Source organism: Bos indicus, chromosome 28 (genome assembly GCF_029378745.1).
Source record: "Bos indicus isolate NIAB-ARS_2022 breed Sahiwal x Tharparkar chromosome 28, NIAB-ARS_B.indTharparkar_mat_pri_1.0, whole genome shotgun sequence".
NCBI lineage: Eukaryota > Metazoa > Chordata > Mammalia > Artiodactyla > Bovidae > Bos > Bos indicus.
In genome coordinates, this window is record NC_091787.1 from 31,881,485 (window position 1) to 31,896,102 (window position 14,618).

Here is a 14,618-nt window from a genome sequence, read left to right on the forward strand (position 1 = left end):
TACAGTGGTCACTTTCTAGTCCGCTTTTTCTTTTCTGCCACAAGGATATCGTTAGAATTACCAGAATTCTTTTCAAAGACATTTTGAAAAGGAGATATGATATACATCTTTATTCTTAGTCACCCACCCACATTCATTGCTTGTCTCACAGAACTTGTCCTTAATGCACAGAAACTGCCTGTTTGTGAAGTGAACTTACATTAATTTGATATCTTACCTCATTATATGAAGGACTGAGCTAGCCTACTAGAGTTAATAAAATGAAAAACACTAATAGACTATAATAATTTTATAAATCTTGACATTGAAGTTTGAAAGTAGATGTAGAGACGATGGGGTGCTGCCTTTTTGCAGCTGGGTCACAGTTTAGCTCTGAGCTTCCTGACAACAAATGTGAAAAGGGTAACATGGTCACACACATGACTTATATCGCCATACAACATCAGACAAGCAAATACTGACTCTCAGAGCCATAGTCTGATGCAAGTAAGTTTATGAATTTATTAATCCAAAGTTCAAGGAATGTTTCATCTCTTTTCAAATAATTGGAAACACAGCCACCTATTTCTGGGCACCTAGCTCCTTTCTCATTCTCTGTAATTCTTGAGGGATCATATTTAACAGTTTTTTAGTGTTATTAAGTATGGTACCTGATGGCTTTAGACTTGATCCCACTTAGAGGTAACAAATTCATAGCTAACTACCTTCGATTTTTGACTGGTCTTGGATTCAGATCTCTTTTACTATTGTTGAATTTTATTCTCTGAAGCTCAGGGACACTCCATCCTGACAGGAGCTCAGTAGGGCTTTGGAAGTGACTTGGACAAATCCCATGTGATATACCGTAACATGGTGGCAGTCTGCACAATCTTAGATAGCCTAGAACCTTTTCCACATTCTAGTTTTAAAAACACTTTCACCCTTTATTTATATACTTACAATATAGAGGGTTGATTTCTATTATTATTTGTACATATATCCTCAGTTTTGTGACCTGAAACAGAAAAATATGTAGAAAATATATAGTTATAACTGTATGTATAATACTATGTATAGTAATATACTATAGATTATATACTCTCTCTAGTTATATCCACTTAAATAGGATATAAAAAGAATTTTATGGCAGACACAAAGGATTCCACTCATGGGCTAGATGACTGGGCCATTTTCTGGGACATAAGTGGTCTTATCACAAGTTCCCCATTCCCCACATGTAAATATGTGCTGTCTGTCCTGTCCTTGTAGCTTTAATGTGGCCACTATTCTTGTCAGTTCGGTTCAGTTCAGTCGCTTAGTCGTGTCCGACTCTTTGCGACCCCATGAACTGTAGCCCGCCAGGCCTCCCTGTCCATCACCAACTCCTGGAGTTCACTCAGACTCACGTCCATCGAGTTGGTGATGCCATCCAGCCATCTCATCCTCTGTCGTCCCCTTCTCCTCCTGCCCCCAATCCCTCCCAGCATCAGTCTTTTTCCAATGAGTCAACTCTTCGCATGAGGTGGCCAAAGTACTGGAGTCTCGGCCTCAGCCTCAGCCCTTCTGGTGGACGCCCAGGGCTGGTCTCCTTGAGGATGGACTGGGTGGATCTATTCTCGTCAGCATGCAGGTGTTCCCAGGGACCTGCTGTGTGCTAGACACTGCACTTGGCATAGTGGGGTGGAGTAAAGAGTACAAATTCCTATTTCTGCTTTCAAGGGTGTTTAAATTATTTAACAGTTGCACTGACCAATCAGAATGATCTTGGCTAAAGCAGGGTCCTAAAAAGCCCTGTGCAGTGAGGGTGAGAAGGTCATTAACCACTTAGTTGCTGAATTGTGGAAAGGTCTGGGAGGTCTAGGGGAGCAGCCAGGGTAAGAGGGTGGGGCACCCTGGATATTCAGAGCTGCAGTTTTGTGCCAACTGATAAGAAAATACTGAAGTAGTTTAATAACCAGCCCTGTTGTACAGGTGCAGACTTTCTGAATACCACTTCTGCCTATTCTCAGACGCTTGGCCATGGGGTAAAGAGAGGGAGGCCCTCTGGCCCCTGAAAAAATATAAATTGAGAGACTGCCCTCCTAGACCCTGACTGGTCACCCTCAGCTTACTCTTTGTCCTGCCCTTGGAATACTATTGACAGCTTTTTTTTTTCTCAGCACTTCACAGGCTCCTGGCTGAGCAGGAGTCAGTTGGCAAAGAGGCACTGAGCCCTTAGTACATGTTGAAACTTTCCAGGTTGTTAGGGAGATTGCACTGAGATCCTTTTGGTTGGGAGCTGGGTAGACAGTAGTCACATGAAAAGACCATTGTAGAGCAGGCAGTGGCTGACCTGGGAAGCTCTGTAGGTCTAGCCAGTGTGGGAGACATCAGACATATGGGTTAGGTCCTCTAGGTCCAAGGCCTCCCCATTTTCTGAATAAAAAGTATGTATGTGGATATTTAGGTAAGTATCCTAGGGGGAGACGTAAATATCTTAGTGGAAATCTTATTTTCTTAATTGGTTTGAGAACATCCCACCCTCTGGTTCTGGATTTGAGGTAACTCTGGTTCCACAGAGACACTTACCTTTCTCGGGTTCCATGGTTACCTGTCCTCCCATTCCCTGCCCACCTCATGTCAGGCAGAAGTATCATCCCCGCTATGGGCTGGGGGTTGAGGACAAGGGGAGCTAATTCTTACCACAGCCTGCACCCCAAGATGAGCTGGGCAGCTCTGGAACTGGGAACTCTGGATGTGTCCCTTGGTGGGTTTCCTGGCTGGGGGAGGGGGAGCTGCATTTGAATAGGATATAAAAGGAATTTTATGGCAGAAATAAAGGATTCCTCGCATGGGTCAGACGTGAGCAGTCTTATCACAGGCTTCCCGTTCTCGTGTTTCTTCCTTTATCCCCCACAGGTAACTATGTGCTATCTGTCCTGTCCTTGTGGTTTGGTTGTGACCAGTGTTCTAAGTCACTGTGCAGGCGTTTCCCTGGGACCTGGTGTGAGGTCTTCTGCCCCAGACCTCCCAGGCCTGCTCTGGCCCAGAGCCCTTCTCCTTCCCCATTCTGACGAGCAGCTAACTTTTGGGAAAGGATGGAGACCACTGAGCGTGTGCCCACTCAGGAGCAGAAAAGGTTGCGGGTCTGGGAGCAGCACCTCCATGGGCCCAGCTGCCCTGCCTGAGGCCCCTCCATCCTGGAGGCTCACGACCACTGGCCTGGCTTGCAGAGGGTGAGGAGCCTGTTTAGAGCCACTGTTTTTATAAGCTAATGAAGGCAGAGTGGGAGCCACGGGCAGTGATGCTGGGATATTAACTCTGACAGGAAGCTTGATCATAATTATCTTAACGAGGATAGGGTTAATTACAGTGGAAACTTAAAAGTTCTCTCTGTTTGAATCTGCTGGAGCTGAATGCGTTCTGATGTTTTGTCATTTTGATGTGACTTTGGAAAAGGCACAGGGACTCTCCCGGCAGCCACAGCGGCTCCTAGGGGAGCCCAACCGGAGCCCTGCGAATAAGGTAACCAAGATGGTACCTGTGGGTGACATCATGGGCAGCCTTCCTGCTGGTGGAGTGAAGGCAGGCAGCCTGCAGTGTGCTTCAGAGGTGCTGGTTAGGTGTCCAGAGCAAACCACCTGCTACCGATCAGACCACACACTGGGTCTCCGTGCCTGCCCTTGACATCTCTCCACTGGGCTGAGAAGACCTTTGTCCAGCTGGCCTTGCCTTACTCTCCCCGTCCAGCCCCTGACCATGGCACTCAGGTCTGCTTAGCCTTCCTGGCCCACCCCTCAGGCATTTGTAGCTACAGCCAACCGAGCTGGTGAGTGACTCTGGAGTGACAGTCACCTCCTCTACCAGGGCTCTTGGGTCTGGGGTGTGTCTTGCTGTCCACATACGAGATTATAACGAGATCTTTTGGTCCTGTCGTCTTTTCCTTGTACCATAGCTGTCCCTTGAACAGCATAGATCTGTGTGGACCCTTAGAGCCTTTTTTGCCTTGTCATTTTATTTGATAGCATGCATCTCTTTGCAGGCATCTTGTATAGAGGGGTATGAGCTAAAAGATTGACCCACTTAACTTCTTCCCCCTTCTTCCAGGAAAACGTCAACAACATCAACACAAAAGTAAAAAGTTTCTAAAGTGTAAAAGGCATCCTCTAAGCAGCTGTTTATTGCCTTCCACATGCCAGCCAAGCTCCAGAAATCCTGTCCTCTCCAGTTTTACCCTTTATTATGCTCTTTGCCTCCTGTCCCCAGTCCCTCAGCTCTGAATTTAGCTGATTAAATCACCAAGTGCACATCACACTGTTGACATGAAGATAGGGATTTATTAATATGCACCCCCTGCCCCTCCTCCCCACCCCGCCATGTAACAAGGTTCCCTTTTAAATGAGCAGCTAAACACATGGCAAAATAGGATCTCGAACCAGGCAAGTGACAGGGGATTCGAGCCCGAGCTTCTGCACTGCTCTCTGAAGGCTTCTGTTGTGAGTTCTGCCCCAGAGCCCAGCCCTGGAGGGAAAGGCGTCTCTGTGGCACTCCAAGTGTTCCAGGCTTTGTCCTCCCCATGCTGTGTCATCTTGTTTTATGCCTCCCCTGAAGCACTCTTGGAAAGGAGCTTTCTTCGGCTTGCCAGTTGCCAGCCATTCGCTGATTCTCCTGATAAGAGCATTATGTTTGCATTACTCCAGGATGGTGTGTATTTGGATGTGCCTTTGACCAGAGCCCAGCTGATGTTTGAGCACAAGGGCTTATTACCCGTCTGTTAGGTGCCCTGATGTGGAGGTGGCCTCGACTCCCCTAGAGATAAACAGGGGCTAGTTCTGAAAAGCACTTTGGCATCAGCACTCATTAACCCCCAAAGAGGAAGGGACTTCAGGAAAGGTTGGCATTTCCATGAGAAGCCACCCTTACTATACACCTTTGCACATCTGTTTCTCTGCACATCCCCTGCATCAGGATCCCTGACCAAAGGTCAGGGCTTCCAGAAAAATCAGCAAATGAAAGGAGGAAGGAAAAGAATGAAACCAGTATTTGCTAGTAAGTTGTTACTCCTCTCTCACTTATTCTTCATAAGATTCAACTAGCTTCAGGCAACATAGATGAAGGGAGCTCACAGGACTTACTGAGACTCCCAGATTCAGGCTGCAAGTAAATGACGGGACAGAGGTAAAATACCAGGGCTTCCTGACTGCATGTGTATAAATTGTGTGTTGCCTTCCTGAAGCATGAGGAAGAAGAGAGAAGAGGTGGAGGAAATGGAACGTGATGATTCTGTTGACCCGTGACCCCAGATGTACGCAGTACACCCCCACCCCCACTCCTGCTGTGGAGTATATAGTGTCAGTTACAGGGATTCAGTGTGGTCTGGGTGCTAGGCCCTGGCTAGGGCCACCTGGAGGTTTGGGGCAGGAATGGGGCTGCTGGTGGCGTTCTGGGCCCAGTGAAGTCTGGGGGTTGAACTGCTTCTCTCACCTCCCAAGTATCACCTCTTAATTTTGGAGTCCTTTTGGACGGATGTCACGAAAAAGGTCTGGTACTCAAGTTCACACTCAAACCACAGGTCTAGGCATAGCATAGGCAAGCAGAGGGGTCTGTAATGGAAGTGCTATCAGTAAATGCATAAATAGTGTAGACAACGTCTCCCCGATTGGTTACATTTTATAGAATAGCCAGAGAGGCCGTGCAAGCCAGCCCTCTGGCCAGCGTCGTAGCTCAGCTGTCAGCCTCTGCAAGCTCAGCACAGCTCTTGGGTCTGGCAGGTGAACGAGCCGGGAGCATGTGGCCCAGCCCTGTGAGTCCCTCCACTGGGTGGCTTTCTGTAATTACCGTCTGTGTATACTGGACAGACACATGCACACAACTGCCCCTCGCTGCCGGCACCTCACGCACCCCTAACCTTACAGCTAACTTTCAGCTATGCCTATTACCGGGGTTGTTTTCCCCTTTCTGATACTTTTTTAGCCCTGAGCTGGGTACTTTATTCTTTCAGATGTCTGTTTTCTTTACTGCCTCCACATCTCTATTGTTGCATTCAATGCCTTTTTTTTTTTTTTTTTCCCAAAAACTAAAGTGAGAAATCCACTATCCATAAATTAAAACAATAAACTTCAAGCAGGGAGCCTTGAGGCAGAAATTCCCTCAACCCCTTTCTTAACCTACCCTTGCCTAACAAAAAGAAATCTTGAAAGAAAAAGAAACGGCCCCTCAGACTGGAGTGATTGTGTGTTTCCTCCAATGTCTTGCCTTTTGAGGTAGCCACTGGGACACTGGGCAGAAGCAAATTAAGTGATTAGTAAAGAAAAAAAAAAAAAAAAAAGCAGAGGTGGGGGAAAGTCAAAGGCGGTGAATGCAGAGAAAGGAAGCCTTCCCTGCCGTTTCCTAGGACTGCGCAGAGGAGAACCGCTAAGAAATGATACTTGAAGTTATATTTATTATTGTAAGAGGGTATGATATTTCTGGGCAGAAATGATGGATGACAACTTAAATTTGTGTCCAGGGAATGAAGGTGAACTGTGACAGAGTTATTTATCTTGGGAATGGAGGTTAGGGTCAGCCGAGGCTGGGTGCCTGAAGGCACAAGACAGTGACAAATTTATCCTGCAGGCCGTATCTGAAGCCCTTTGTTTTGGATCCTGGCTACTCACTAAGTGACCCTCATCCTTCATGTTGGCAATGCGTGAAGGATGCGGTGAGTGCCAGCGGCCCCTTCTCCCCCGCCGCCCCCGCCCCGGCTCCCTCTACTAATTCTTGTCATTCACTTTGCTGACAGGCACCAAGCCCAAACTATTCCCAGTCCTGAAAGGGAAGGTTAAAATATTTATTTCGGCTCATAATGGCCTCCCTGATTTAGTGCAGGATCATTTTTCCTGTTGGCTTTGTCGTTGCAGGTCACTGGAAGGACTGAGCGCGTTCGGGAGCCTGGAGGAACTCATCTTGGACAACAATCTGCTCGGCGATGACCTCGTGTTGCCAGGGTTACCCAGGCTCCACACCTTAACCCTCAACAAGAACCAAATATCCTTGGCTCTGCCCCTGCCCCCACTCCCTGCCTGGACCCTAAGTGGTCCCCTCCCGCAGGCCATCCCCCCCACACAAATACCTGTGAAATGTCAAATGAGTTTTATGTGTCAGCTAAATTAAAGTAGGTGAAATACATCCGTGGGCAGACAAAGCGTTCTGTCTCCTGGCACTCGGGACACTTCAGAGTAATTTATTATAGGTCATTCATAAATGAAATGCACCATTATATCTTCCTGTTGCTCCATTTTAGTGTAGAGATCTAAGTTATGGCTGTGAAGAAATCTTTTTAATAGATAAAAATAGAGAAAGAAAATAATGTCACTGCTGCCGAGAAGGCAAAGCCGGCTTCTGTTTGCTTGGGCTTGTGTGGGAGGGCGACCTCTGGTGGGAAGCAGAGGGTAGTGCGGCCAAGCAACTTCAGCCTTCAAGGAGGTTTCTGGAAGGCTCTGGGGCAGGTTTGCGGAACACTGCTGACCAGAGAGAGGGGAAAGGGGCTCAGGTCCAGCTCTGACCCCCGTGGTGTTCACAGTACTGGGATGATGAGAAGGGCCAAGGAGAGCCATTCCAGTGTGGTGAGGATCTAGCAGCCTGGGATGATACTTCAGAGGGGTCCATTGCTCTGGATTCTGTAATGAGGCTGAGAAATCAATCAAAGGTTATGCAGTGTGAGGCGCACAGCTCCTCCCAGTTAGCGCTGTAGACCTCTATGCCCACACAGTGCCAGGGTGCTTAAGCAGGGTGTTTCGTCAGTTTTGTTACTACTTGTTGCCTTCACACCTAGAATAATGTCTGGCACAAAGTTGAAGTTTAATAAATGATTGTGGGATGAAGGAATTGTTATGATCAGCTGTTCTTTATTGAGCACTCCTATGGATGAGGCACTGTGCTTGGTAACTTAAAGTGTATTTTGTTTTCATTCCTGCAAACCCTTTGAGAAGGGTGTGGTTTCTCCATTTACCTAGATTAGCAAAGAATTGAAGCATAGGCCCACAGCCAGATGTTTAACAAGGTACCAGGCCCTGGATTCAGTCTCAGCTGAGGCCAGATCCAGAGTTCTTTCCACTTGACTATGTTGCCTCAGACTTGAAATCCAATCACCTTGTTTTATTGATGGAGTGTTTGAGACCTGAGGTGGTTTAATCACATGTTTGTGTTCACATGGTAAGTTAGAAATAGATACAGGATGGGGCATTTTCCCACAAAGTATGAAATAAAGCTAGACGTATATGTTGAGATTAGCATATATGTTTATGTCAGCTGTAAGAATGATTTGCAAAATTATTAATCACTGCTTATATGTTGTTATAAGTTAACATTGTGTTTATTCAGTAAAATATACTGTTTGTGGCCATTATTAATTGGTATTTTCTTAGAAGAATGAGAAGGCTTATAAGTAAATATCAGTCTTTATCATAATGAAATATTCATGGATTATTTTTTCCTCTCCTATCCTTTGGTCAACCAAATTTCCTGGTTGTTGCCAATATTAGCAAAAAATTGAATAAAAATTATTGAAAATAATTTTTCAAATAGTTATAGTGTGTCTTATGGCTTCCTTGGCCATTTGAGATGATCACCTGCTTGATATTCTGAAATCAACTAAGAATAAAAGGATAATTAGACTACAGTTTGAATGATACGTTTCCTCCTATGGAGCCCATGCTCATGTTCTGTGTCCCACTTTACTGGAGGCTGTTGGAGTTGTTGGAGTTGGGGTTCATGTGTCAGTTTAATTATGTTTACCGTGGCCACACAGCTAATCTTCTAAGAGCCTCTTGCATTTTTTTTTTTTTTTTTGTACGTGTGATTTTACAGCTTTCACCTGCCTGTTAGAGTAACTGACAAAGAGGATTGTATGAAAATTTTTTGTGTGTGTTGGAATCAAAGTACAATGATGACATATGCAAAGCAGATTTTTGCGTGACTATAAAACCAGCTGCCTCTGCCCTGGGATATTGTCAAGAAAGCAATATAAGAAATGGTGCAGTGAGAAGGGCTTCCCTAACAGCCCACAGATGAAGCCACAAAGACTGTACAGCAAATGTTAATCCAAAACTCAATTGCTCTTCTCACTCAGCACACTTCCTGGCCACGTCTCTGTAATATTAGTTGGTACATACGGAGACCTGCAAACACATTTTAGCACCAGCTTGAGCAAAACAGTTAAAAGACAGGCACACCCACTATGAGAGAATGTCATTTCATATAATGACAATCTGCAGATGAATTAGTGGGTGATTTTCTTGCTCAATCTCTGATTTGTATAATAACTATTGGAAAGTATTTTTTGGATACCTATGTGTTTAATATACATAGGTTATAGTATTGCTTTTTTTTATTACCACTGGCAGTCGAAGAGATATTGAGCAAGTATTGATGGTTGACAGATTACCTGGTTAGATTAAATAGGTTAGATTCTACTAAGATTCATGTTTCATGTGAATTTGCTAAGCATTATTATCTCTCATTTTAGAAGATTCATTTTCATAACCTGGTTTAGAATATATTGAAAATGTTCAGGGATCCACGTTAGAATTCATTCATTCATTCACTTAATTTATTTAAACTAAAAACAACAGCAACCAAAATACTTCACCATTTCTCCCACCCTCCACTCCCTCTTCTAGCAACCACTGATCTATTCTTTTTATGTATGAGGTTGGTCTTAATGTTATTGTTTTAAATTCCACATATAAGAGAGATCATACAGCATTTGTCTTTCTCTGACTTATTTCACTCAGCGTAAAAAAGTTCTTGAGATCCACCCATGTTGTTACATATAGCAAGATTTTATACTTTTTCTGGCTGAATAATATTGTGTTTTGCGTGCGTGTGTGTGTGTGTGTGTATCATTTTCTTTATCCATTCACCCACTGATAGACACTTAACGTTGTTTCCACGTCTTGGCTATTGTAAATAATGCTGCAGTGAGCATAGAGCTACGCATATCTTTTCAAGTTAGTGTTTTTGCTTTCTTTGGATAAATATCCAGGAGTGGAATCCTGGATCAAATGCTAGTCTTATTTTTAATTTTTTTGAGGAACACGCATACTGTTTTCCATAGTGGCTACACCGGTTTACATTCCCGTCAGCAGTGTTCAAGGGTTCCCTTTTCTTCACATCCTCACCAGCAGTCACTGCTTCTTGTCTTTTTGATAGTAGCCATTCTAACAGGCATAAGGTGAAATCACAGGGTGGTTTTGATTTGCATTTCTCTAATGATCAATGATGTTGAACATCTTTTCATGTACCCGTTGGTCATCTGTGTGTCTTCTTTGGAAAAATGTCTATTCAGATCTTCTGTCCATTTTGTAATTGTAATTTTTTTTTTTTTGCTATTGAGTTATATGGGTTCTTTATATAGTTTAGATATTAGCCCCTCATGAAATAGTATTTATAATTATTTTCTCCCATTCAGTGAGTTACCTTTTTATTTTGTTGGTGGATTCCTTTGCTGTGCAGAATGTTTTTCATTTTTAAAGGGATAAGCTAGACTGGTGGTGGTCTTATTCTCAGTGTGGCTATCACCAGAGATTAACAGGCTTCTTGTTTTTCCTTGGTTCAGTCCTTTCCCTGTTCCAGCATCTCTGGTCTGTGGCAGTAACACTGAGGAATCAATGTTGGTGGTGTGGAAGGAACCAGAAGGAAGCAGAAGGCAATGTGCAGCTGTAGAGCTGGCCAGATATATCACTATACTGTTGTAAGTGCTTTATTGCCAGTATATACACAAACCAACAGTTGGCTTTTTCATGATGGAACATGTCTTCTTTCTCCTCTGGTCTACTGGTATGATCCCAAAGGTTGGCTTCCTTACCTTGTATACTTGACCAAGAAGTAAAAAAAATGAAAGACAGATAAAAGCAGCAGTAGCACTATGTGCCATTCTCTATCTTTCAGCCACTGGCCCTCCCACCTGCTTGTCTGAATACCCCGGCTCCACAACAGTTACGAGGTGCCAGGATGCTACTCCGTGAAATGCCTTAACCTTTGGCTCTGGCCATTGGCTTTGCTGCACAGTAACACACTCCAAAACTTAGAGTCTTAGAAAAACCAATATTTTTGTTTGTTTATAGTTCTGTATGGCAGCTATTTGGGCAGGGCTCAACTGGATGGTTTTGCTCATCTTCCTTGGGTCACTTAGGCAGCCACGGTTATTTGGAGGCTCTGCTAGGGCTGGCTGATCTGAGATTGCCTTGCTTATATGTCTGGAGGTTGGTATTGGTTGTTAGTGGAGCTCCATGTCTCCAACAGGCTAGCACAGGCCTCTCCATGTGGGAGGGATGCCCCAAGAGCAAAGCTCAATGTGCAGCTACTTTTCACATTCGGTTTGCATCATAGCTGTTGCTGCCCCATGGCCAAAGCAAGTCACATATCAAATGTAGAACAAATGTGAGGGGGGTTCCAGAACCCAAACCAAGTATTTGGCACATTTCTTCTAGATTCACCAATGCCTCCCTTCCCCACTGTGTGCTTCCTTCTTGCCCTCTCAGCGCGTCGTTCCATTTCTGTTGAGCCCTCAGCTTTTGGCTCCTGTTCGGGTAGACTTGGGTGTCTCAGCCTAGCTCTCGGTCTCCTGCTCATTGCTTATCTCTCCTCTCTGTGGTTTGTTTAGAGTAGCACTCTCACTAGCCATGGTGTTGCTTCTCTCCCCAACACTCACATTCTCCCTCCCTCTCACCCACCCATAAGCGTGGGCAGTCTCAGCCGTATGATGTCTAAATACCCAGCCCCGAATAAGGGAACAACTGAAACGTCAGGAAAAGATCGTTAGCCACATGGCTCTCTCCCACTGGCCTTTGGGGCTGGGTGGAGGAAAGGTGATGAGCTGACTTCATTTTAAGCCACACTTCATTGCATCATTTTCTGTTTCTCTGTTGGCTTCAGCACATGCAGGAAGAGATCGCTGTGAACTCTGGTGCCAGCAGGAAGAAGGAATAGTGCTCCATGTTACACTGCTGGGCTGTGGTTAGGAGGCCAGTGAGTGCAGTCAGGAGGCCAGACTGGAGTTCCCACAGCAATTTACTGTGTCATCTTGAAGAAGGGGCTGGATCTTGTCAGAGGCTTCATTTTCTTTACCTGTAATTTGAGTATTTAATCTGAGAGTATTGTTGAGAGATAGTGCTGGCATAATATATATGGGAAATCACTTTAACACCTTGAACCTTTACAAGTTCCTTGCATATTTTACTGTTAGCCAAGGCTTTGGTGCCTTAAATGAATGACCCCAAATTGAAAGTAACTGAGGTACGGAGAACACCTGGATGAGAGCACCTGGTGAGATCCTACAAAAGCACAGAGACTCCTCATGTTTTTGTTTTTTAATTCCTCTCTTTGTGGCCCCTAGAATTGTCATTTTGTAGGACCTAGGTCTGCATGTAGACTCTGCCTTTTAGTCATTGTGTGATCTTTGACTGTAAGTTTCCTTAATTGTTATCTGGATGTGATAATCTTTCAGACACCTGTGTGTGTGTGAATCAAATATGTCATGTAGGCTGTTCAGCATTTGAAAATCTGCTATCAGGATAAGCTCTAATTGAAATACCCCCAGGAGTCATAGGTGCTGCCCTTTGACCTGGGGTTGAGCACAGAGGGACAGATGTGCCCATTCTCACTTGGGAAGCAGCTTCAGACCTGTGCAACCCAACATGACACCATGAGATTCCTCTCCTCCTTCAGGCTCCAAACTTTCAAGGCAAGATGTGGCTTTGATCTTGGGCCCTCTGCAGAAAATCTCCCGTGGCAAACCTAGCCATGACAGCTGGGCTCCGCAATGGCAACCTGTAGACAGCATTGAAAAAAGTCTAAATGGCAAGTACTCTGGAGAAGACTTGATGAGGGAAACCAGGTGTGTGCTGAGAACCCAGCTGGAGAGAGTTGAAACTGTGCCAGATAGCTTCACATTTTAAAAGGAGAGGAAAAAAAAAAAATCACCCTTAGGAGAATCCTTGAAAGTGTCTTCACAAAGGTAGTATTGGTTAGCTGGAGACATCAAGTTCCCTCGGCTGATTGTCTCCGGTTAATTTTCTCTGCAACTTGACAGAAAGGAATGTGACAGGTTCCATCCCAAGCGCACAGTCAGGCAAGACAAGGCTGTGCTCGTCCTTATTGACCCAGGAGATGAAGAAACCACTGGAAACTTCTCACGTGTCAGTCTCCAGTGCTGGTGTCAACATAATGATGTTGTTCTTGTCCAGAGCATCCATGGAGTAGGTGCAAGTGATTCCTCACCAGTATGGATTTGGGGGGACCACCTTGCCCAGCCCAAATGATGACTTAGCAGGTAGTTGGAAGGCTTAGGAAGAAGAACTTGCTTCTGCTACACAAAATATCCCAAAGGAGGCAGACTCTGAGACTCCAATGAATCCTCTTGGATTCACTGGCACAGAATGGCTGAAGCTTCTTGAAGCCTGCAGACCCTTTGCCCAAGAAATTCCCATGATCAAGACATTCAAATGAGTTTCCATTTCCACAGCCTCCTGCTAAGAGGCAGATCCAGATTTTGTGAAGTGTGACGCTTACATAATTTGAAGAGGCTCTCTTAAAGGCAAAGACTATATAATTACAAACACAAAATTAGGTATGGAGATCAATGTGTATTTTGAATAAAAAATGTGTTGAAGCAAATTAAACTTTTTTAAGTTGACAGATACCATACATGGAAATATTTAGCAAACAATCTCTCTTATACTATGTATGAGAACTTTTTCTATTTTTCCCTGCAAATTCCCTTATAACTTCATTCTTTAATTAAGTTTTACAGGTGGCTCAGATGGTAAAGAATCCACCTGCAATGTGGGAGACCTGGGTTCGATCTCTGGTTTGGGAAGATCCTGGGTTCGATCCCTGGTTTGGGAAGATGTCTGGTTTGGAGGAGGACATGGAAACCCACTCCAGTATACTTGCCTGGAGAATCCCATGGACAGAGGAGCCTGACAGGCTACTGTCCATGGGGTTGCCAAGGTCGGACATGACTTAGCAACTAAACCACCACCACCACCACCACTTCCCTGGATGGTAGAATGCAAGCCTTCCCATTGCTAATTACCAGATATTGAGGAATGACTGGACTTTGAGTTGGACTTCAAGCCAACTCAGTTGTCTAGTGTTTCTCTACCTTGGAGATCTTGCCAGTTTTGAGTTCCTTTTCTTCACATTCTCACCTTTGTGCAGTAGATAAAAAAAAGATGAAAGTTTAAGTAATTTGTCTCTAAGAGAGAAATAGGTTTCATCTGGACTTTGCTGTCCATAGTAGAAAGGGCTTCCCATGGATTCTCCAGGGCCATTGTCCACATAAATACTTTGAATCACTTCAGAGCAACACATCAGTGCCATTTTGGTGGCCCACTCTCTTGGAGTTTTACAAAAATACAGTGCTGGCCAGTAAGAAGGTTCAGCTTGTCTGGCTGCCCCCTTGAACTAGGACTTGGCTTGAGGCTTCTGGAAAGCATATTGGGTATGAGTCCTATTGTTCTTTGGCACATCCAATGGGTACCATATGTGGGCAAGAAGGTTGGAGAGAACCCTGAAGGGGAGAAACCAAGACATGGGCTGAGGTGTATGCAGGTCCAAGTCGAGGCATGGAGTATCCTCCCTGAGGGATGCTGCTGGCCCTGGCCCATCCTGCATAC

At 44.8% G+C, this 14,618-nt stretch overlaps 1 protein-coding gene across 1 annotated transcript in view; it reads left to right on the top strand.

The window, feature by feature from the left end:
* Positions 1 to 14,618, top strand: part of LRMDA (leucine rich melanocyte differentiation associated) — a 1,201,191-nt gene that overhangs the window by 637,053 nt on the left and 549,520 nt on the right. Inside the window, exon 3 of the mRNA XM_070782009.1 lies at positions 6,858 to 6,989. Coding sequence (XP_070638110.1) covers positions 6,858 to 6,989 — 132 coding nt within the window. The remainder of the gene's footprint in view (positions 1 to 6,857; positions 6,990 to 14,618) is intronic.